The following is a 24,220-nucleotide window of genomic DNA, read 5'->3' as shown; positions in this document are numbered from 1 at the left end:
TAAGGCCACACGATGCGAAGAGCCACAGAGGCGCTGAATGAATGACAAAAAAAAAAACGGCAGAGCACGAGCGACGCATATACAAACGATAGAGACACAACACCGAAAAACACGCGAAGGCAGCTGAGCGAGCGGCACAGCGATTTTCTGTGCCTTTCGGTTGCTGAAAGGCGTGGCGACCTCCTTTGCCGCGGCCTTGTCGGTCCTTGTGCTTCTCTCTGTGTAAGTGTGTGTGTGTGTGTGTGTGTGTGTGTGTGCTGTGTAGCGGCTGTAGACAGGGAGAAACCGACCTTTACGGCAGAGAAATAATCGTACAACGAGACCAGCAGGCGGTGAGCTGAATCGGAGGGGGGAGATCGAGACCCCCGCAAAACAAAAAAAACAGAGCACAACAAAGCGGAAGATGAAAGAGGCGAAACGCGCCTGCACAAGGAAGACGTATTAAAACGAATGAAGCCAACAAGCAAACCAACAACAACCAAAGAATCGCACGTGCTCATCCACGAAGGGAGGGCGAGACTTGACGTAAAAGGTCACGGTTGAGGCAATGACGTTGGTTTGGCAGCGAAAAGAATGGCTGGTAAGTCGAGCTGTCGCCACCGAAGGAAGCAGAGCACAGCAAAGAAGTGATTAAGACGGTGTGACCGCCCTCTCCTCTCCTCGTCGATGCTCCCCGCACACACGCGCGCACCAAAGCAGAGAGAAAGGAAGAAGATAGAGAGAAGCAGAAGAAAAGAGGGCCAGCGAGAGAGACTGCAGGTCAGTGTGTCACGGACACGCACTTCTTTTCACAAACGACGACGGCTTGTAGTCTCCTTTTGGCTCGGCCATCAACAATGACACCTTTTTCACCTTCTCCTCAAGGACGGTCGGAGGCTCGTGTCGAGCCCGCGAGCTCTCCCTGTGACACTCGTTTGTTCCAGCCCCGACGACTGCACACGCACGCACACCGCCACTTGCCAGGTGCACACAGGCAGCGGGCCTGTGAAGGGGGCGATATGAGAAACAGAGCGCAAGACGGAGGGAGGGAATCGAAGAGAGGTGACGAAGGCGCTGGCGGGGCTCCCGCGCTCTCCCGCTTTGCGGCAACGGAGCCGAACGAGCTGCTCCTGTTCGAGGGAAGGATGGCGGCCGGAACCGCGGGATTCGGGTGCTACCGTGCGAGCTCCCCGCTTCCTTTCAAACGGTCACGGAGGGAGGCACGCAGCGCATTGCAAGCGCCAAGCACGATGAAACACAGAGAAGAGGAGAAGCGTGGGCGAAGGTGTTGTAAAGGATGCAGGCAGCCATCAAACGGGCGGCGTGATGCGGCAAGCCATAGCTGTGTGCTTCCGTGACTCGGCTTCCCCTTCTCCCACATTGCAGCTACAGCGTGGAAGCATTTGGCTGGTGAAGGCGAAAAGAGCTTGATAGCGTATCGCTGTACATGAACACACACACACACACACACATGCAGCATGTCGTGAAGTGGGGAGTTGCGCTACTATATGTCCATTATGGGTTTCTGTACTTGCCTTGTCGGCTTTTTGCTATCACGATAGTGATGGCGTTCTGATCTCATTCGAGATTGCGATGCTGCCACGAAAAGCAGTTTTATGGCGCCTCTGGCCTATGAAATCGGTGGCACGCCCGCGTTCATGTACTGCGAGATATGAAGCGAGAACGCCGGCGATGCAACTTTACACGGATCGTGTAAGAGGGGATAGGGACGTGCAAAGCAGGGAGGCACAAAGAGCAGTAAGAAAAATGTATCCAGCAGCGCCACCACCCTGCTCAACGCACGCAGCTGTCCCTCTTCCTCTTCGCGGTCGCGAGTGCTATCTATGAACCCGAAGGCTGCCATGTGGACGCATGGGTGGTGTTATGCACACGCCACGTGAGGTGACTACACAGATCCTTCAAAAAACATTGTCAGCAGTCCACAAGGCCTACCGCCGCCGACGGACAACAAGGTCAAATCTTTCGCGCCACTGGCATTCAGGATCTCTGAAACAGGCAACACTGCTTGGCTTCGCGCCTTGTCGTCATGAAGGACTTCGAAGCGCACCTCCTGCCCAGCCGTGAGCGTGCGCGTGAAACTGCCCTCCTCGGCACCCCACACCGCATGCGACGAATTCCGTCGCGTTGGTGCGGTGAAAACGGTTTCGCCATCTACGCGGACGGCCACCTGCAGAGAACAGTGCTCCAGCATGTCCTCCACCAAGTCGTCATCACAGCCCTCGTGAAGAGAGCGTACTTCTTTAATGTGCATCCGCATCAAACAGGCAGCGGCAGCAGGGGGCGTCGTGGTCGGTGTCGAAGACAGTCGTGGAGTGGGCACTACGGCCACAGGCGGTGGCGGTGGCCAAGAAAGGTCGGATGCATTGGGAGTGGGGTGGACACCTACCGTTGAAGGAGGGTCAGACGACACGGCGACGCGTGATGACATAGGCACTGGTGCGTCACGCAAGGGAAGTAGCTTCTTAGTCTTCGCCGCCGCTGACGGCGAATCATCCTTGACCTCTGGTTCGCTGGTTCCGTCGAACGTTGTCGAGGTCGTAGACCCGCTACCGAAGATAGCTGCCGCTGCACGAGTCACCTCCTCCTTGGAGTCCTCCGAGAGAGTCAGGAGTGCTGGCAGTGGCTTCGTTTGCGGCTCCACGTGCTCGAGTATGCCTTTCGCGTCCTCCGCAGTGCCGCGCGAGTCGGCTTCGTCGGTGGGGGCGGGTGGGGCAGTTGAGCTTGAAAACGAAGAGTGCGCAAAGAGGCGCTGTCCTTTCATGAGCGTGGTATCGTCGTTTCGGGAGGGAGAGAGCATAGGCCCTCGACGCTGCCCGCGTTGCAAGTTTTTGGTGACGCTCTCACCCTCCGCTGAGCCAGCATCAGCACTGCTGAGTGGCGTCGCGCTTCTCTCGCAGATTCTAACGCCACCGGGCTCACGTGTTCGAAGTGACGGAAAGGGTGACGCACGTCGACGGCCATCGAGATCACTGTCGATGCAGCTGTTCTCTCTGTACCCGCTGTAACGCCGGTGCTGCACCTCCGTGACTCGAACCCGAAATGTGACGGTGTCGCGCGGCGCGCCCTTGTCATCGGCAAGATGGACCGTGTGTACGCTGTAGGCAGCATGCCTGGTCTCTAGCTCGTTGCCACTGGCGAGGGCTGTGGCGATCAAGGTGTGCACGGCAACGGTTGCTGTGGCAGCCGGTGCCGGTGACTCAGTGCTACAACGTTCACCTGTTTTGACCTCAGTATTCGCCACCCCTTCGTACAGGCAGATCCTCACAACACTGCACGTATCTCGCATAGCGTACAACACGCATCTCCTGGGGCTTTGCTGAGGCACCCCCTCAAGCCTGCGAGAGCGCCGCATCAGTGAGCCCGTATTCTCTGTCCCTAGTTGAACGCGCAGAAGGACATCGCGCACACTATATGGGCCGCAGATGCAGACGACAGAGTTTACCTTCCCCGGTGCAGGCGCGTCGTCGTCGGGGTTGCGCCGTGTGCGAGCAGACGCCAGTCGTGTAACGCAACTCAGCTCCAACTCGTAAACAGGTTCAGAATCCGCGCCGATGCGCGCAAGAGGCGAAGCGCCAGCCTGGAGTATGGCGCCGAGGGCCTGCACCAACCTCTGCAACTCCACGCGCGCAGATGAAACCCACCCATCAGCCCCGCTCCCCTCTCCCATCACATCATCGTCCTTGTCGATATCCTCGATCGCCGGCGTGCTCCACTGCTTTCCACCGTGGTGGGACGAAAGGTGGCTCACCTGCTGCTGCAACTCTGCTTTCTGCGTCGTAAGCTGCCCCACCTGCTGCTCGAGCTGCGCGAGTCGCTGCTGGTGAGTTAACGAGGATTGCGACGGCAAGGTGCCCGACGAGGCATTTGCAGTCGCCAACGCCGACGCCGCCGCTTGGCTGCGATGCTTCTCTTTGATCAAGTGATACACATCTCGCCGCTCCATTTCCGCCGCCAGCGACTTCATGGTGGCTGTCTGCCGCAGCACCGTCCGCCGCATTTCCGTGAGCTCGGAGGAGAGACGATCGACCAGGCACTGCATTTGGGCGGCCTCCTGTTGCTGTGTCACCACCACTCGCTTCAGCTCATCGTTTTCAGCCTGTTGCAGGCGTAGCGCACGCTCTGCCGCGGCGGTGCGCAAGACAGAGCGCGTGACCGGATCATCCGCCGAGAGCCGGTCGAGTGGGAGACCAAAGGAGGCAGCGGATGGCATACATGTCACAGGAAGCGAGGCTTGAGCTAAGGTAGCCGTGGGCAGTGTTGAGGAGAATGCAGACGATGCGTGCACTGCCGGCCCCGCTGCTGCTGACAAGCCGTCAGTGTTTGGCAGAGGGCGGCCACTGAGCTCCCGTCGGAGGTCTCGAAGTTGATGAAAGCGGCTCCGCGCGTCAGAGAGGGCCTTCGTGACGTCTTTTGGTGGCATCGCCGCCGTTGAAGCGCAATCCGTACCAGTATCAGTATTTGCCGGTGGTGCCGAATACGCGGCGCGATAGACCCCAGGGGAGAGACGCACCTGTACCTCTCTGCCGCCCACGTCCACTGCTGTACTCCACATGGCTCCTTCAAAGCAGTGCAGCAGCAGCACGAGGATAAAGGAGAGGTCAGGAGAACGGTCGGGGGGGAAGTCGAGAAATGGCAGCAGTAGGTGCGCCGCCGTTCACGGCTCAACGAACAGCGACGCACATTCACACCCTCGGCACCTTCGGCTTCACGCACTCTCTGAAAAGCAGCCGTGAAAGGGTTGCCTGTGGGCGTGGTAGTGCGAGGGGGAGAGCAAAAATTGAAGCGTGAGATGGAGGGTGCCGAGTTGCTAGAGGGTCAGCTGCGTGGTGTGGTGGGGGTGAGGGGTTGAGGGTGTAGAAGGCCGCGCGTGAGAAGAACAAGAGCGAAGTGAAGGGAAAGTACGGCACCACGCACAGAGTAGATGACGCAAAAAAAGTGGTATTCCTATCAGCTCACCTACAACCTCTGCCCTCGCGCTGCTTTCACGTGGGCAGTTCGCACGACGCTCTCGCTTTGCAGCGGTGAAGGCGGCGACCCGCAGAGCGTTTGGGGGAGCATAGCATGTTCTCTGGCGCACGTTATCCCCCCCCTCCCCTCTTCTGCACACGTGCTCTTCTTCCTCGCTGTCTCGGAGGGAGAAGACGGGTACATGGCTCTAGGCGCGTGCACTCGTTCATGCCGCCTGAACTGTACTCACATGTAAAACGCTTTCCACCGCTTCCTTGCAAATCATCGAGAAGGACACACACACACACACAAAATAGAAAAAAAAATGCAGCCCACTCCAAGCAAGGAGGGGAACTGGCGACAAGCACCAACTCGTCTTCCCAGCACCCCGGTTCATTCGCAAACGAGCAAACGAATAAAGTAATCACTCACCGCCGCCGCCGGAGGCAACAGAAAACTACACAGGGCAACAGAGCGCATCAAACAGAGCGCAAACACCGACGCGCACTGACGGATGTAGAGAAACCACGTTGCCTCGGTGGTGGGTTCACTAGGCCATACAGCACGAGCTAAACGCCATCCCTGCCCGGTACAGGCCCCATCGCGGGGTGCGAAGCGGCCGTAGACACACGCGGTACGGCGCAATGCGCTGGCTCCGCCATTGCAGAGCATGGCCCCCTGCCCCCGACTTCTACAAGCAACCGTCTCGCAAGTCGCCTCACAGCCGCGCCCGTCATGCCGGTCACCACTTGAAAGGGCTCTGCATTGGCAGGGCAGGGGGGAGGGGGGGGTGCCTGGCTTCCTCCCACATCGAGTGAAGCACTGGACCCCGAGATACCACGCACGGACGTGTTCCCTCGTCATCAGGGGGGGGGAGGGGCAAGGAACGAACAACAAGAACGAGCGGGGCACGAGTGAGAGCAAGGCGCTGGGGCAGCCAGACAGACAGAGACACATCCATACACACGCAGACACACACAAGAACAAAAGGAAGAAAAAAGACACCAACGGTCACAGACAAAAAGGATGGAGATGCACCAACAAGCGCACCCACCAACGCATGGAAAAAAAAGGAGAAACGAACATGAAAAAGGTAATGGGACACATACAAAGCGAAAAGGACACGCATGGGATACGCAAATATAAAGAATAAAGAAACATGCTTTGATGATGACGTGAAGCGCAAGGCCAAGTAAACAAAAAGGCAAGAAGAGCACATCTGTGTGGTAGAACCGAGACACATGCACATGTAAGCTTGAGAAAAAGATAACAGCAAAAGCAAGCAAAAACAAAGAAAAAAGATCGAAGGTAAGATGGCAGCGTGAGAAAGACAACCAAAAAAAAAAACACTCACCCACTCACCCCTCATTTCGCCATCGCAGAAGACCTCTGAGCCACATACACATGCAAGCACAAATACCAGCATCATCGACACCATGCTAGCGCGCGCACACACACGCACATGCATACATCTCTTTCGCTGAGACGAAGAAAGCAAGAAGTGTACAACGTTCATAAATAGGGAGAGGAAAACTACGAGGAAAGTAGAAAGGGATAGAAAAGATGTAAAGTACAGCCAAACATACACCAACGCCCGCACAAAGAAGGACCACACAAACTTAGAAGAATAAAACCCGTCTGCTGGGGAGGTAAAGGTGCGCATGCGTGCAGTGATGGTGGCGGTGGTGCTGGGGGAGGAATGCGGAAGCATAGGAGGGGGCGAGGCAGAAAACCAACAGAGGGAAACCTTCCTCAGCAACGGCAGAACCTCACGCAGACACGCACATGCACACGTGCTCATTATCGCATTGCACACAGCTAAGCTTCGAAGTAAAGAAAACAGAACATAAAAGGGGCGACATTACTCCCTTTGAACTACACGGACACCACCCCCGCACAACTAACATTAACATCCTCCTTTTCCCTTTTTTCGTGTGTGTGTGTGTGTGTGTGTGTGTGTGTGTGTGTCTGCGTGAATTCTGTATCCGTGTTTCACCACCACAGGTTTTCCGCCTCTCTCCGTGAAACGCTCGTCACAGTCGCACAAGACTCGCAAGCCCAGCATAGACAGCGTGAAAGATACTCAGATACATGTCAGCAAGAAGGCGAAACGCAACCATACAATTGTGCCGGCACACACACACACACGCACACGAAGAGAGAGAAGAAAGAGGTGAAAGTGCACCAATGGTGTTTGCTTTGCGTTTTTTTTTCCTTTTCCACTCTTGATGGGATCTCACTCGCGGGTTATCCTTTACGTAATAACAACGAAAAGAAAAGCAGGTCACTCACCGGGTGCAAACCAAAAGAAGAAGGTGAGGAAAAGGAAGCAAGACCAAACGGACAAAAAGGACAAAAAGGACCTCCCACTTATCCTTGCTGCCGGCATGGTGCGCCGCTTCTTTACTCCCGTTTCGTTGTCGTCATACATTCCAGTTCTGTCTGCTGGACTGTCTGTGTATGTGTGTATACACAAAAAAGGAAAATATGAGAAGCAGCTGCACTTTCTTCAAGCCGGTGCAGGAAGGGTTCCGCACATCTGCCGATGAACACTTGCGAACCTGAACAGAAACAGATCACGAGTGGGATAGAGTGGAGTCGCAGGTAGGGAAGGGGGAGAGGGGGGAGGGCAAGCCAAAAAAAAAACGAGACGGCATGTTAGGAAGAGAAGCTCAAGTAGAGGAAGAAGAGGGGAGGCTCAGCATGAAACACACACACAGACACGCAGACGCATACACCGCTCCACGTGCACAGCAGCTGAAGGCGACAAGCAGAGACTCAGAGACGCGGGCCCAAAGCGCCGACGAGGAGGAAGTGAACAACGCCGAAGACGAGGCGCGGATGCTTACTCTCCCAATCCGTGTGAGCACGCCTCAGATTCCCCACTGAGCTCCACACCTCAACGGGCGCAAGCGCCGGTTCGTTGCTCAGCGCTGATGCGATCTCTTTTCTGCCGATGACCGCAAGCCATGAGCAGCTCCTCTGCCGTGGTCCTCCTTGCTTTTGTCCCGCGTCGGCCTTGGTACGCCACTAGCGTCTTGCGCTTGCTACGCTCCTCGGAAGCACACACACGGTCTGTTGTCAAGAGAATCCATCAAGGTTGTGATATGTACACGCTCCTCGCCGCAAAAGAGGTGTGGGAGACGACGGTTAAGTACGCTGCAATACAGAAGGTTCACCAAACCAAAAAAAAACGTTCAAGATTGTCACCCGCACCTCCACCAATGAATAGCCGCCAAAAGTCGTGTGACCACGACAAGCGTCAGCAAGAGAAAAAAAACGTTCCTGAGATCCTCTATCCGATCATAGCAACGGGCTGCGAGCGAACGAAAAAAAAAAAAACAACAGCAGGGAAAGGCCGGCGTGAAGCAACCGAGACACGCGCGGGATTTGGCACAAGAACCAGCAACAAAGGGTGCTGTGAGAAGGAAGCGGCGGGCCGAACACCAAAGGAGAAACGAGAGAGCGAAGGCGACGCCTAACGAGAAACACACAAAACTTTCTCCTTTATTTTCTCATCCATGAACTGCTAGAAACAGAACGAGAGATGTCTGTAAAGCCAGCAAGAAATAGAGCGCAATAAATACACGAAACACTTAGTTCTCGTTCCCACGCGTTGCGCTACCAGGAACACGTCAGGCAAGCTATGCGCATCCAACCGCAGCGCACGCACCCCCTGTGGCGCCGCGGCCACATCCGGGTCCTCGAGGACGCAGCGTCCTGCCGCCGGATCGGGGCCACGCGTCTAAGCGAGCTCCCCCTATCCTTCCTCGTCCCTTCCTTCGCATACGTGCTGCACCACGCGCGCCTCGGCGGACCGCACGCCCTGATCCACGCGGGCAGCAGGGTCTGGCCCGGGTGCGTGCCGCGTGGGCCCGAGGAGGAGGTTGGCCAGCCTCAGGCCAGGGCTCTCTGGGACCCTGTGCTCTACCGGTGCCCCACATGCTGCGCCCTCTCAGTCGCTTCCAGCCGCGGCATCCCACAAGGTGGTGTCAGCGCCCTTCACACCGCAGTCGGGAGGGCTCGACAGCGCCATTCGCGGCGCTCTCGTCGTGCCTCCGGCACCCGCCCCGCCGGATGGAGGAGAGGCCGCACACCTCGCACGCATCCACTGGGGGGAGGGGGGTGGGGGCTCGCCGCCCTCATCGGCCATTTCCCGTCGATGCCGTGCGAGGGGGCGTGTCGGCGCGACTCGGCCACGCATGTGCTGCGAACATACATAAGGAACGTTGTAATAAAAATAACGGAGATATACAAAAAAAAAACAGCTGCTGTGTGCCCAAGCCCCCTGCTTTTCGACATCACCATTCTCATAATTCGCTGTGTTACTCCGTAAACGATCGCAGTCACCTGCCTTCTTAGTGAGCTTCAAGTGTGCTGCTGGGCTTTCTACCTCCCCCATGGCCCCTCACACGCACATGCGCTTGCATAGCCTCGTCTATCAGTGTACCAGCTCCAGAAAATGACCAGCAAACATAGACGACCAAGGTGATCAAGATAACCGAAAAAAGGTGGTGCAGGGGGGAAAGATGTGCAGAGAGTAAAAAACACATACGCGCGACACCATCACATCGGACAAAACAACAGAAAGAGCGTGTGCGACAATAGAGCGGGAGTAAGACAAGGCACGGCCAGAACCCGTCCCGACAACGAATAATAATAATAACAATAAAAGGCTCCTGTCAAACGGATCGTAGTGAATCCGCTGACAGATGAGACGCAAACCTAACACGAGCACTTCAAAGAAAAAGGCGAACGATGAGCAACGTCTCTTTGGAGTTTGGGGGGGGGGCATGCCCACACACAAGATGTTGATGGGAAATGAAACAGAACAACCTGTTCATCTTCGCGACGCAGCGACGTCAAGAACAAAACTTTCAGTGCGTAATCGTTCCTTGGTAATGCAATCGCAGTCAACGCTGCTTCCTGAAAACACACCCCTGCGGCGTGCGCAAAAAGCAGCGGCAACAGCGTGCTTATACCCGAAAGTGAGAGCGGGGGCGTTGCCAGTGTCCTTTCACAAGCCGGCAGCAGGCTGAAATTTCCTTGGCACCTCCCTCTGCCATACAGCACGAGCTAAACACCATCCCTGCCCGGTACAGGCCCCATCGCGGGGTGCGAAGCGGCCGTAGACACACGCGGTACGGCGCAATGCGCTGGCTCCGCCATTGCAGAGCATGGCCCCCTGCCCCCGACTTCTACAAGCAACCGTCTCGCAAGTCGCCTCACAGCCGCGCCCGTCATGCCGGTCACCACTTGAAAGGGCTCTGCATTGGCAGGGCAGGGGGGAGGGGGGGGTGCCTGGCTTCCTCCCACATCGAGTGAAGCACTGGACCCCGAGATACCACGCACGGACGTGTTCCCTCGTCATCAGGGGCACAGTTAGAGATGAGAAAAAGGGATAGGCAGACGACAATTTGAAGTTTGCGTCACGTCTACGCTGCCCCACCCCCGGCCACGCCAACAGAAGAGTTTTCGACGACTTCGACTCAGGGTGGGGCAGCCAATATGATCGAAAGACGGCTAGCTTAAAGTAGATCAGGAGGACGGAAGAAAGCAGAACAAATTGCCTGCGTGTGATGTGATGGTGCTAGCGGCGTTGCTGCAACTTCCTGTGTGCATCAGCATCATCTCGGAAGCTGGTACGCGTGTAGACAAACCTACTGCTTGAAAATATGACCACAATTTTGCCTTAGCGGGTGCCCGTGAGTTGCTCACCCACAAAGGTGGGCCTCGCTGTAGGCATAGAGGAGACAGAGCCCCCCATGGCGGGGTTTGTTGTAGAAGAATCCGGCAGCGACGTTGCCGAGCGGTGCGCGTGCGTTCGCGAGGATGCCGCGCTGGCGGCCAGGCGCACCCTCGCAGCAGTAGTCGCGTTACTCGTCACCCCTCGGTGCATTGGGGTGGAGAGCAGGTTCTGCTGCGACGTGGTCGAAGAGCCGGGATAGATGTAGCTCGAGTTGGAGGCAGTCAGACGGAGATGGGCGTGCATAGCTGGGTCCTCGTCACGAATCGAGCCGTTGCGGTGTGTACTTGTCGTCGACGCGTCAAAGCCCAGCAGCGGAGTAGGCGAAAAGTGCCAGCTCGCGTCAAAGTCGAGCGGGTGAAGCGAACAGCTTTGCTCGCCCTGTGTACCGCTGTCGTAGCGGCCTCCCTCATCACCAAGAGGGTGGGCAACAGCACGGTAGCCGCCGTTGCTACGGTGCCCCGCCGCGAACGGCGGCGCCCTGTCGTGCGCGACGGTGGCTGTGCCACCGTCGCCCGCATTGCCGCCGATACCCATGTCGTCCCCGTTGCGATGCAATTCGACCGCACCGTTGCCGGATTCAGGCGATACGAGGGCCACTAGCCGACGCATACCTTTCGTGTCTGTCGAGAGAAGCTGCACGCTGCCCGGCGTGTACTGCACTGAGCCGTTGCCGTCCATCGGCTGTCCGCTGCCACGCGTGCCAGGGAACCTGTTGAAGGACGTCGACCCATCTGGCAAGGAAGTGACGCTGCCGTAGGGGTTGAAGCTATAACTGCCATCGCTGTTCATATGGCGCGCAACGGAAAGGCTGATGTCCGGCGCGCTCGCATTCATGCGGCGTGTGAGGGAGGTGTTAGCGCTGACAAGGTGGCTGACAGGTTCGACGTCCTCGTCGACTTGCACATGCTCAAAGAGGGCACCGCAAGAGGCCAAGTCTTCCTCGGCGGCTGCCTTGATGTCCATGGCGTCGCTGTGCGTCCCCTCATTCGCCGAACTCACGACATTGGGAAGCGACGCCGACTCCATCGCGGCTGTCTCCTGCTTCTCCTGCTTCATCAGGGGACCGCGCAGCAGCTCCATCTCACGCCTCAGCCGCTGCTTCTCCTCAGGGAGCGCGTCGGGAGACTGCTCCATCGCCGCGAACTCGCGCGCGAGGCTGAGGTACTGCGGGAATACGTGAATTTGATTGCAGCATGAGCCAGCCGTGCACTTGCCGCGCTGGAACAGCAGGCACACACTTGCGAGCTTCTTCATGGAGCCCTGAAAGAGGCCGCGAGAGAAGCCTGCAATGCTGAACTTGGGCAACGAAATGCTGCTCTTGAGCTGCGGGTCGTGCACCGTGAAAGTATCGTCTGGCGCAAGGGAGAAGTAGCGGTTCTGGAGCTCTATGAACCACTGGTCAAACTCCGCCTTCTTCACCTGCATCCACCGGTGATCAATGTGCACCTGATTACACCACCGCTCCCACTTGCACTGCAGTGGGTCAGTCGAGTAAAGGCCGCAGCTTGTTGGCACCTGCATCATCGCGTGTACATGGGCATGGTTGCCGGCACCGCGGGCGCGTTTCGCACGCGTCGCCGGGTCTACGTAAAGGCCTTTGGTGAAGACCAGCGAGTTGATCGGCACCTCAACCACCTCCTTGAGGTCCGCCACGAAGATGCTAAACGTCTTTTCCGAGTCCATCTCCATCGTCTGGCGGAACTCGCACTCCCGATCGAAGAGCCACGAACTCATCTCCATCCGCGTCTCCGCCAGGTACTCGGGTCTCACGTGGATATCGTGGCAGCGGTCGCCAGCGGCGCACCGGCCCTCCTGAAACGCGTCGCAGATACGCACGACGCACCGCGAGCCGTACACAATGGGCTTCGGCGGCTTGCTGAAGAGGCGCGCGCTTCCTAAAGTCGACACCACCGTCGCTGGCGTCACCACCACAGGAGCCTTCAGTTGATTGTCGTGCACCTCGTAGTCAGATGTGGCCTGCTGATCGTACCCGTGCAGGTTACGCAAGCTAACCACGTCGCCGCCTCTGTCTCGGCCATTCGTGCCGCCGCCGACGCGGTAGGCGCTGCCATTGTGGTGTACATTGATGCCACCATTATATTCGTACGTGACACCCATTGAGGGATTTGCGTGATAGCCGAAAGGGTGGCCACTGCCGTGGCCACCCGTGCCGGCATAGCCATACATCGTTCTACTGCCGCCCTGTCCTTGGACGTAGGCGTTCGGGGGCGCATACATGGAATACATGTGAGTGTTGCCGCTGTTGTTCTCGGGCGAGCCGTACGCTTTATAGATCATCTTGTAACCACCGTATATAGTGAAATACTGCAGGTCAGAAAAACAAGGTAAGAGTCCGCGAAAGTCGAAAGCGACAAGAAAACGCAAGCACACCTGGTCTCTTGGACTACTTGTGTGTCTCTACCACTGAAGGCTTAGCGAGTGCAGCAGTGATTCGGCCTCCTCTTTTTGTATATGTGTGAAGTGAGTTTATTCACCAAAATGGGGTTCGCGCAAGTCGTCTGTTCAGTGCCTCTTGTATCTTCGTGTGATCTTCTTTACCACCTCTGCTGCCTGTCGCTGTGGGCCGCCAATACAGGAAACAAGACAGTCTCACGCGAGCAATGAATGATACCAAGGGCGAATAGCTAGAATTGCAAGAGAATGTCGCGAAAAATAAAACTTGCAATAATAACAATAAAGCAGATGGATATTGATTGATGAGTGGGACGGAAAACAGACGCCACAGCCCAGGCGTGTAGAGCCCCAAAGAAAAGGCAATCGAGAAAGGGATAAGAGGGGGAAGAAGAAACCGACAAAAACTAAGCAGAAACGGTCAGGAGAGCGGTGCCCTCAGCTCACAACGTCAAGGCTTCGTTTTTTGTTTTCTGTGTGGTAGTGGTGGTGGTGGTCGACGTACCGATTCGGTGTTTGTGCGTGTGTCTATGCCTGTGCCTGTGGGTTCGCTTTCTTATTTTTTGTTTGTGTCTCTCTCTCTCGTCACGTCACACACGACGAGGGCCAGAAGACGAAACTACTAAACGAAAGATGGGCAGTGCTTACGAACAAACACGCAGACAGACAGACAGCCACGGGTGGGGGTGGGGGGAGAAAATGGCTGAAAACAAAACACGACGGGAACACAACTGGTGAGGTCAAACGAAGCACACACAAGTACACTGCGGAAGGGGGAGGGAAGGGGAGGGCGAGGGAGCACAGAAAAAGACCCCACAAGCGTCTCTCTAGCTCGACGACGAGGCACAGCAGCAAGATACGATATATAAGTTCAAGAGAGCGCACAAGAAAACGAAAGAAACAGGCTTTCGTACACTCTGCGCACACTGAGAAAGCGAGGAACAGAAGAGAGAGAGAGAGAGAGAGAAAGACAAAGGTCAGGGGGTGAGTGGCAGGAGATGAAAGCCGTGGAAACGAGCAGGGGGTAGAGAGAGGAGGGGAAGGAAAACACGACGGGTACGATGAACGAAAACAAGTACAGAGAAAAGGGTGAAAGAACGCAAGGAAGGTGCAGAGACGAAAAGCGAAACACGGAAGCAAAGAATCGGAAAAAAAAAACAAAGGGGCACCAGAAATGCGTACACACAGACAAACTTGCGCACGAAGACCGACGAACAAATACACAGGCACGGATCCTCCTCGTATGCGAACAGCCCCGTGGCGGCGAGCCGACTAGTAGGACAGTAGGCAAAACAAAGGCAAGAAGAAGATTCACACAACCGTCAAAACGGCCTTGCAAGCGCACAGATGAGAAGAGTGCCGCACGCAGACACGATTACAAAAAAAAAAAAACACACACACACAGAGAAAAAAAAGAGCAATCGAGCAACTCGTGGTGCTGGCGAAAACCAAAGGCGAGTCAGTGGATGGACCAGAGAACGTGCAACTCAACGAGGACTAGGGCTGGAAGGGCAGAGAGGCAAGAGCGGCAAGAGAGCAGTTCGCCTTTGGATGGGGAGGGGAAGGGGCCGTGAGGAAGTGTCGCTTTTAAGGAAAGAAAGAGCAACAGCACTACTAGTCGTGGGGCAAGGATGCTGCGCAGGTAGGAAAAGAATAAAACCGGGGTGATGGCTGCAGGTTCGCCCATTCTACCATACGATCAATCAGGGTGTGCAACCACCGAACTAACAGATCGGTTATATCGTGGAATGATAGACGGCTTACTTTGGTGGTCGTTTTTCGTTTCCTCAATCCTCCCTCCGTAACCTGACCTCGCGCCTGTCTGTCCGTCTCCCCACTGCTCTGCAAGCGTCTACCAGCCACTGGGTCTCTCGTGTATGGCGCTGCAGTATACGTTCAAGTACAAGAGTTGTGGCACCTTCCGGGTTCTTTCGCTGATCCTTCCTCTCTTTTGTTTTTCTTTGCTCGTGCCTACCCAAGACTGCTGATTGATTCCTCCGATTAGGTAAAGCCAGTGTACCCTGCGTGTCGTCGAATGCCGCTCCGTGCGTGCGTGTGTGTGGGTGGGTGGGTGGGTGTGGGTGTGGGTGTGTGTTTCAAGTCCACGTACGGCGGTCGGGTGTCTTCCTTTGGCTGGACGGCTTCAGAATCTCCGAGAGAAATCGGTGGTGGTGGTGGGCAGTCGTAGTCGGCGAGCGGCCGCCTAAGAAGACCAGCAGACGATGAGAAGAGCGAGGAAACGCTGCCAAGCACGAAGAAAATGAAACGGGAAACCGTCGCGGCGCACAACACGCCAGCAAGAGAAAACGCGAAAAGGAGTGCGAGCTTTGACGAGCAAAATTATGAACAAGCAACGTGCCTCTGCAGATCGACGTGACGGGGAGGGGGCCAGTGCACGTATAGGCCTGTATGCTTGCGTGCGGGATCGCAGTAGTCAAAGAAAAACGGCAAAGGCGAATAAGGATGCTGTTCAGTGCGTACACGCACACATCCACGCGTACAGATACACCATGCACACAGGCGAGGTTCGGGCAGGGCGTGGCTAGAAATCGATCGTACTGAGCAAAGCAAATAGAGGCAAAGAAAGGAAAGAGCGAGGGCTGCGAAAGAGAGAGAGAGAGAGAGACGTGGATGGGTGCCGGGAAAAGCACAGAAGGGGGGCGTAGCCGAGAAGGTGTGAGAACAGGGGGAGAGAAAAGGGCCGAAGATAAAAGGAGAAGGACAGAAAAAAAAAACGCAGAAAATAAAAACGACAAGACTAAGCAAGCGTGTGGACTTGGCGTGCAGTACGGCGTATGTGTGTGTATATATAGGCGTGCATGTGTGTGTGTGGGGGGGGGGTGCCACGGAGGGAGGGGAGAATCATAGAAACAGGCGAGAAAGTAGAGAAGTGGAAAGAAAGGCAGTGATGAAAACGAGCAATGACGAAGAGCTGAACAGATAGCGCACGAGCTCCGCGGCCTGTGTAGGAGCGATCAGCGCCCAGTTTGTCGGGGATCAAGAGACAGAAGCAGGGGGTTATACCGTATCAGTCTCAAAGCGGCAGCACGAGAGAAAGAGCAGGCGTCGCCAAAGTGCCGGCATCCGCAGGCGCCAGTGCCTTTTGGTGCGTCACGCATTGCCTCTGCCCTTCGGCACACTTTCCCTGTCGCCAGCCTCCATCTGTCTTGATCTCGTGTGAGCACGAGCGCCGAAATGCACGTCGATCGCGTCGACGCAGTGCACACGATGTCTCCTTTGATTGTTTTGCATTGTGTGTGTGCGTGTGTGTCTGTGTCCGTGATCGGACTTATTGGGTCATTCTTCGCCAACACTCTGCAGATGCCGTTGCACGTAAGCGCGTGGACACGGCAGCTGGAGTACTTGTGCTCGCCTGATTACACAAATCAACCGTCATACGCCCGCCCAAGAGATGGAAAGAGTGACAGAGGCTAGCGGAAGAGGATGGGGGGGTCCGCGCGGCGCCGACGTGCCCGAAAACCTTTGGAAACAAAAAAAAACAACGAAAGCAACAGCATGCAGACAGATGCGTGTGCATCTATAGTGCAGTTAACAGAACAAGGAGGGAGGGAAGATGGTGGAAACGGTGACGTAACAGGCAGTACACAGAACAAGCAAAAAAATGAGCGACCGCCACTGACAACGAAAGCACGCATATACCAATGACAGTGGCACTCAATACCATGCAATGGACACGCAGACGCACGCAAACACGCTGAATACCGACGGAAAAAAAGGCGCTCATGACGCCATAAAAAATAGAGGGCCCCATTTTACGCCAGTGGTGCTCGGCGGAGCCGTATGGCCATGCGGAGTGCACAAGACCGTGGCCAAGCCCCGAACACGACCTCCGCGGCAACGTCAGATCGCGCATGCTTACCCTCCTTTCACCTTTGAGAGGAAGCGCGACCAAGAAACCACCGAGCAGTTGGAGTGCCAACGATAGCGCCGAAGACTTTCCCGTCGCTTTCGACATCAGCAGCCTTCTCGAGTATCCCTCGTTTAACCTCTCTGCCGCCACGCTGTGTCAAGCTTGCCTAGGCGCGGTTGCCAAAGATGCAGAATGAGACGGTCGGCCAGACGACCTGCGCATCCTCTAGAGCACGCATCGATGGCGCAACCCTGGGAAGACGCCCCGCCGTGTCTGGCAAGGAGGACGAGCACTGAGAACGACTCAGCATCAGTGTCACCACCCGCACCTCACCCGCCTTGACGGAAGACAGTCTTGATACAGGCAATTCAGCATGGCCGAGTGGCAGGTCGGCGACAGAGGCGCTCCCATTGGTGATAGTGCGATGCCGCGCCTTATCCCTCGCGGTCGACTGCGCCTTTGCACCGGCTGCTGAGGAGGTGATGCCGTCCTCCTCCTCGCCGTTCACCCCTTCGACCACATCCATCGCCACCAGCTCCACGACGAGTGCCGCATCCGCCGGGAGCGCCCCGCAGGACACCACGGCCGACGCCTCCGTCGGACTCCACTCGGCGTGGCTGAGCACCCCCATCTGCCGCTCCACTGACAAGACAACGGTGGCGCCGTGACGCACCACGAGCTGGACATACTTTTCTGAGGCGCTCGGCAGGACATCGCAGATGTTGCTGACACTCAGCACCACCGTGGTGGGGAGGGCGGAAGCCGGCCTCGCGGCGGCGATATCGGCGCTTTCCGGATTGTAGTACGGCAGTTGATCTGGCGGTGCATTGCCGCCGACGGCGGGCATCGACGTCAGCAGCGCATCGGCCCCTTGCTCCGCCGTCCCGCTCGCCTGGCGGTCGAGGGAGCCGAGCAGCGTGAAGATCTGCAGGCTGCCCAACGTCCTCTCGGCCGCCACGCGTGGACGCGTTGTTGTGCCGACGGATGGCTGCTGGTCTAAACCTCCCCCGTCTGCGTCCATGCATCGCGGGAAGAGGGGATACGTGTGCAACGCGGTGTTCAGCAGTTGCGAAAGCGGGACAGCGACCTGGCCAATTTGACTCACGTCGTCCACGACGCCGTCGTAGACAGCGAAGTGACACTGGTGATGGCACTGCCACTGGCGGAGACCAACCGCTTCTGCAGCCCGGTCGTCGACATCCCCCTGTGACGGGATCCGCAGCAGCACGCTCGCCTTTGAGAGGGGCCACTGCAGAGCCGTTGTCGCTTCCTGTACAGCGGTGCGTAAGTACCGCTGCGCATCAATAGAAAGCGTGCCGATCGCGTCTATTTGAAGCTCCACCGTCGCGCCGCCAGGCAGACCGGCGCACCCGCTCATGTGCAGCAACAGAAGTGTCGCGGGCTCTGAGAGGTGCAGCTGAGAGGAGAACGGTGGGCAGAGAGCCGCGGCCGCCGAGGCCTTGCCAGCTGCACTGCGCGCCGGGAGCTCTAAGACAGGGAGGCAAAGACTGCGCAGGCGCACTACACCGCGCCCGGGCGGATCGAGAGAGAGATTATGCACATGGTCCGGGCCAAGGCCGCGATCGCTCAGCAGGATTGTCGCGCGGCCAATGACCTCCTTCGCGTCGCTGTCGCACACTTCCAGCTGGTACGACACCGTGCTACCGCAGAGACGCGGGCATTGCAGCAGGCAGCTGGCCTCGGACATCGACCATGAGGCCTCAAAGGCGCTGAAGGCGAGCGGTGTGCGCATCAGCTCTGCCCCAGTGCCACTACGGAGCACTATGAATGGATCGGGGTTGATGGAGAAACCCTCCCTCGCTAGCGAGAGCTTCTCCACGGCGAGGTGCGTCACCCAGTCGCGGTTGCGGCTCTCGACGCTATCCCCCAGCCTCGCGCCCAGGACGCCCACAACGAGGTGGCCGATCACGAGCCTGCCCGTCTGCGCCTGAAGAAGTGGCAACCGCCTCAGCCCTACTCCGCCAAAAATAAGCTCGTCTATCGTTATCTCGGTGGTGCCGATGACGGCATCCCTATGCTGCAGGTCAAACGACAAGATACCGCCCTCGCCGGAGATGATGACGAAACTCGTCTCCCCGGGCCAGGCGGGGCTGCGTGTCTTTGGAATCACACGCTCGGTTTTCAACACTGTCGTGCTTGCCGCGCCGTTGTAGAGGAAAGCGGTGACAGCGGCCTCAATGCGGTGCTTGAGGCCTTCCACCGACATCACCTGCAGAAACAACTTCGTGTTCTCCGGCGTCCCCGGCAGGTCTTCGGCCACTTTCTCTCTCGTTTCGAGGTACTGTCGAAGCGCCTTGTACTTGCTAGCTGTCACCGCTAGCATGGTCATTGTCATGCGCGGTCTCTTTGCGCCCCTCTGGATCCTGGCACCCGACTCGGCGCTCTTCGCATCGGCGTCCATCTCCGCGTTGACGGGGGAGCCTGCTACCGATAGCTCCGACAGCGACATGGCTCTCTGCTCCACCCCGCCGTTCTCGTGTATACTCGCCGTCGAGAAGGAGGCCTGATACACAATGCGACTCTCGTCATCCGCGTCGCAGACGGAGAAGACGATGTTGGTGCCGCGCCGCACGAAGCTAATGAACGACGAGTGCTCGATCGGCCAGCGCGGTGCCGTGCAGTTTCCCATGACGGAGGTACGTACCAGGACACGCTCCCCCAGCGTCACTTTCACAATGGGCCGCGCGCACCGCTGCATCACTTCGGCAGACAAGTAGTCGCACCTGCACACGTGGAGAAGCAGGAGCACCATAGAGCCGGTGCCCATTTCGCTGTCCGTGTTCACGCCATCCGGTGCCCACATCTCGTCCCGCTGCAGCGGAAGCACTTTGACGAAGTTGTCGAAGTAGTTTTGATCCTCAATCTTGACGTAGCGGTCCAGCATCGAGGCGGAGCGATCGACGCTGAGCTTGTTGTTGAGCTGGTTAAAGTCCACGCTCGTGGGGCGCGTACGCGCGGGTGGCATCACCCGAGGCTCGCTAGAACTCGCGGGGCGCATGGCACCGATAGCCCCCGGTGACACCAAGTCATCGCGTCCGCTGGCGCAGCGCGGCGACGGCGGCACCGCAGATGACGGACGCACAAAGTGGCTGCGACTGAGGGAGGTGCGCGGATTCAATGATGCCCCCATGACGCCGCTGGCCTCGCCGAGCGCGCCGACGCTGGTGGAACGACGAGTGCGACCGATTGATGCGTTCGGCATGGGCCACCCCGCCAACGCGCCACCGCTGGCCTCGACGGTGAGGACATCGTCGACGCGGTGCAGATTAATATAATCCGTAACATCAGTGGAATCATGCGCGGACAACGACGGCATCGCGCGCTGCGGCAGAAAATGACTGCCTTCCAGCGGCGACGCGCTGATGTTCTCCAGCTGCATCACCTCGGTTACCTCGACCAGCGCCTCGGAGTTGTGCAGGGCATCCATGCCGCTCATATCGTCGAGGCTGTCGTTCAGCACCCCCACGAGCTGCGTATCCTCGTCCTCAGTGATGAGACGGACGTTGCTGTCGTTCACCTGTCGCAGGAACCTCGACTGCTTCTCCGTCACAATTAGGAAGAGCTGCCCCACAATGATTGACTGCAGCTCACTCGAGTCGCCGCTGATGTCGCAGTCAGCCGGGTTCGGTGGCGTCTCCGGCTGCACGGCAACAAGCTGGAGCACCTTTTCGTTCATGGTCTTCTCCACCTCCTTGTCGACGCCACGCAGCTCGCGGGAGGGCGCGGGCGGGGTCTCTTTCGCGTCCTCAGCGCGCAGCCCATCCTGCAGCCGCGTCATGGCGTACGTGGTCCACTGCTCAGGTGTCCAGTCCACACCCGCGCGCCTGCCTCCGCGCGGGGTGGGGCCTTCCGAGGGCGACCCCCTTGAAAACCACTCTGGTGCAGCAGCATGCGACAAAGAGAGACGCCTACCTGAGCGACTGCCAGCGCTGCTGCTGCGCGCTCCTGGAGGCGCTGTCGCAAAGTCCGTTGACTGCGCACGGCTGCGCTGACCGCCAACGCACGAGCGCCATCCATTCGCTGATGCGTTGGGGGTGGCGGGAGGTTCAAATCCGTCGATGATGCTAGTTTCGCCGCGTTGGGTACGGTAGAGGACGATGCCTTGCCGGCACACCTCTAAAGCCTGCGCATCGGCGCGGTTCCTCTCCAGCACCCTGAGTACCGCCTCCCGATCAAACTGCCAGAGGCTGACTGTGGAGTCGCACACCACGTCATAGGGCCACAGGTGCGGCTTCAAGCATAGCTCGCCAAAGAAGTCTCCGGCGCTGCGAGACTCCCGCCGCATCTCGGTCGCAGGGATGCCCATCGGTTTCACCGCCGAGAAGCGTCGCCTAACCGGCTGCGACTCGCTTCTGCGGTCAATGCCGTTCGCGCTCGATGGCGTCTCCGCGACGGCGGCGGTCTTCATCGAGCTTATCAGCGTCACGAAGCCGCGGCCGATAACACAGAAAAAGGTGCAGGGTGTGTTTGTGGAGACCACCGTGTGACCTTGCGGGAGGATCAGCACCGAGGCGCACCGCGCAATCTCCTCCCGCATGGCGTCCGTCGTGTGTCCCAGGCATGGTACACCGCTCAAAATGGACACAAGCCCGAACACGTCGCGCGTTCGGCCCTCCTCCATCCACCACAACTGCCGCTCTATGGCAGCCGGAATGATGCGGCGGGCACTTTCAGGGTACTTGAGGAAGCGGCGCAGAAGGTGGTGCGCGTGCAGAGCATAGAGCTCGCACACGGTGACCGCGACGACTCTGCAGTTGCGCCTGTCGTGAAACAGGACGCTTTCCTCCCCCACAGCGGCGCCAGCCTCGAGCACCGTCAGCGTCTCGCCCTTCACGATCGCAGCGAGGGCACCGCGACGCACGACATAGATGTATGGGCAGTAGTCGCCCTCATCGAAGAGGACATCGCCGACGGAGAGAACGCGCACCTCCATGGAACGACTCAACTTGACGCGGTCGCTCGCCGTCAGCATGGACCACATCCACGAGCGGAGAAGCACCACGGAGGTGGGAAAGTAATCGGCCAGTAGCAGGTCGCGGCGATGGGGCAGGACAACCTCGCGCAGCGTACGCCCCATCACGTCGGCGGTGGTCAGCGACGCCTGTACCATGCTGTACGTCACCTCCCAGAACCAGCGTGAGGAGATTATCGCGACATCAGCCTCCTCGCTCTCGCGAGTAGCGAGGAACGACGTGGCGCGATCCTCGCACATGACAGGCATCAAACAGAGTACGCTCATGGCCTTGTGCAGTCTGTGCGGCTGCGTGCAAATGGGACGCGTGGAGCCGCCGCCGCCGCCCGCTTTTGACTTTTTACCACCCGGCTCGGGGCGCCGCTCTTCCAACTGGCCATAGAGCAGCACCACAATGCCACACGACACGTGCGACTCGTTGGCGTACACAATGATTTCCTTTGGTGTGAGCGACATGAACGTGGCACCGGCTGCCAGGCTCTCCACCATTCGTTGCGGGCAGTCCGCAAGAAGCAACTTGGTGCTCATGATGGCGGCAACCACCGACTCCGGAGTGTACTGCCGAGGCGGCTGCCCGTCTTTCCAGCGCGAGCGTCTCCTAAACCGTAGGATGACGCGCATCATCACTGGCAAGAAGAGGCGGCGCAGACGGTTCATGGCCTCTTGGCTCTCTTTGGAGGCAAAGTCGATCGGGTTCCGTGAAGCCGAAGAGCTGCGCTGCGCTGCGGCGGCATCGATCAAGCTACCGCCCCGAAGACGAGGATTTGTGCTGGTGGCGCCAATGGAGGAGTCGCGTCGTGTCCCGATCAGCTCTGGGATTGCTGAACCGCGCCGTGACGTTGTGGCGCTGGGCAGCTGAGCCTGCACATGACTCGGGAAGCGCGCTGGGAGCGGAGGTGCGGAGCTGGAGGCGCGTGGTGGCGGCCCCGGCTTCGTGGTGTTGGGACGGCGCGACGAAGCTGAAGCCTGCGAAGAGGTTGGCATGTCTAAGCGTTTGAAAAGACCTCACAGGGAAAAGAAACGCCGCCCCGGCGAGACCGCAGACAAGAGGTAAGGAGAGAGGCACGTGAAGCGGCGGAGGGGGAACAAGCAAACGAGAGCAGAAGAGGAGGAGGGGCTGAGTACACGAAACGAAAAGGAAAAAGGGCTAAAGCAAAGCACGAGCACTTCAAGGTAGCAGAGTGAAGTACAAAAAGAAACTGCTTGTAAATCTAAAGGAAGAGCACGAGGGTGGGGGGGGGGTGAGTGAGGGAGCAGAATGAAGTCGGCAGAGAAAGAACAGAAGAGGAGAGAGGGGAGAGGAGGGCGGGGGAAGAGAAACTGAGAAGGAAGGGTATGAGCCACGGCGAAGGCTGAGAATGTGCACCCTCGCCTCCCCTCTGCCTTTTGTTTGCGCACGTGCTGGCGGAGCGGAGCAAGAAAGAGAAACAAGAGTGCGTGCGTCTATGAAGTCGACGCCGTGAAGACCGGAGTGAGTGAGGCTGTGGTGGTGAAGGAAGATAGCAGGGGTTCAAGAACACAAAAACGTAACAGCGTCGAAATGGAGTGGACCGCATGCACGACGTGTGAGCACCCACGTGGGGCTGCGCCTGGCAACGGTACGCTGCGCAGGCCGCAATGCTAGAAGGGTGCAGCAGCGCAGTCAGTAGCCCGCGTTGGTGACGCAGCGGATATGTGTGACCTCAAAACTAGACAACTACAACGATACAACCAAGAAAAGGGTGCAGCCAGGGCCACCAAGAGAGAAATAACAGAATATTAAGAAACAAAACGAACAATGAAGGAAAGAGCGACAGGTTCAGGATAGCTAGTCCACGAGATCCACGTATAGTACCGGCTTATGTGTGATGGGAGAGAGAGGGGGATCAGTGCTTGTCCGTGTGTTCGTGTATACCTGATAACTTCACAGTTTTTCGATGCGCGGCGACGGGGGCAGAGTTAGGGAAAAAGAAACAATGGCGGCAATGCTGAAGTCGGCGAGCAGATCAGTGGAAGGGGATGCAGCGAGGTTAACACGGCAAAGGAGAAGAGCGGATTGATAGGGGTGAAACAAGAATAACGCGAAAACGAAAAAGGCGGCAAGACACACACACACACAACTAAAAAAAAATTACAAAAAGAAGAGGAAGACGAGAGGGGGGGGGGGCGCTGTGTCCGTCAAGCAATGCAATGATAGCGAAGGTAGCCGCTCCTGCTTCAATGTGCCTTCCTCCCCCACTAGCGACTTCGCATTCGCGGTCCGTCTTTT

General features: G+C 57.8%; 3 protein-coding genes across 3 annotated transcripts; all 3 read right to left on the bottom strand.

Annotated features, from left to right (window-relative positions):
• Nucleotides 1–1,885: 1,885 nt before the first annotated feature.
• Nucleotides 1,886–4,552, bottom strand: LMJF_36_0850 (conserved hypothetical protein; the record flags this gene model as incomplete). The annotated part of the gene is made up of 1 exon (XM_001686605.1): nt 1,886–4,552. The coding sequence occupies one exon, from the start codon at nt 4,550–4,552 to the stop codon at nt 1,886–1,888; it is 2,667 nt and encodes an 888-aa protein (XP_001686657.1).
• A 6,087-nt stretch (nt 4,553–10,639) lies between these two features.
• On the bottom strand, nt 10,640–12,994 carry LMJF_36_0840 (conserved hypothetical protein; the record flags this gene model as incomplete). Its single annotated transcript, XM_001686604.1, has 1 exon — nt 10,640–12,994. One exon carries the CDS (start codon nt 12,992–12,994, stop codon nt 10,640–10,642), a length of 2,355 nt encoding a protein of 784 aa, XP_001686656.1.
• Nucleotides 12,995–17,145: 4,151 nt separating this feature from the next.
• On the bottom strand, nt 17,146–22,629 carry LMJF_36_0830 (conserved hypothetical protein; the record flags this gene model as incomplete). The annotated part of the gene is made up of 1 exon (XM_001686603.1): nt 17,146–22,629. The coding sequence occupies one exon, from the start codon at nt 22,627–22,629 to the stop codon at nt 17,146–17,148; it is 5,484 nt and encodes a 1,827-aa protein (XP_001686655.1).
• Nucleotides 22,630–24,220: the final 1,591 nt, after the last annotated feature.

Source organism: Leishmania major, chromosome 36, assembly GCF_000002725.2.
Source record: "Leishmania major strain Friedlin complete genome, chromosome 36".
Taxonomy (NCBI): domain Eukaryota; phylum Euglenozoa; class Kinetoplastea; order Trypanosomatida; family Trypanosomatidae; genus Leishmania; species Leishmania major.
The sequence above is the reverse complement of the archived record's forward strand: the minus strand, read 5'-3'. Positions and strand labels throughout refer to the sequence as shown.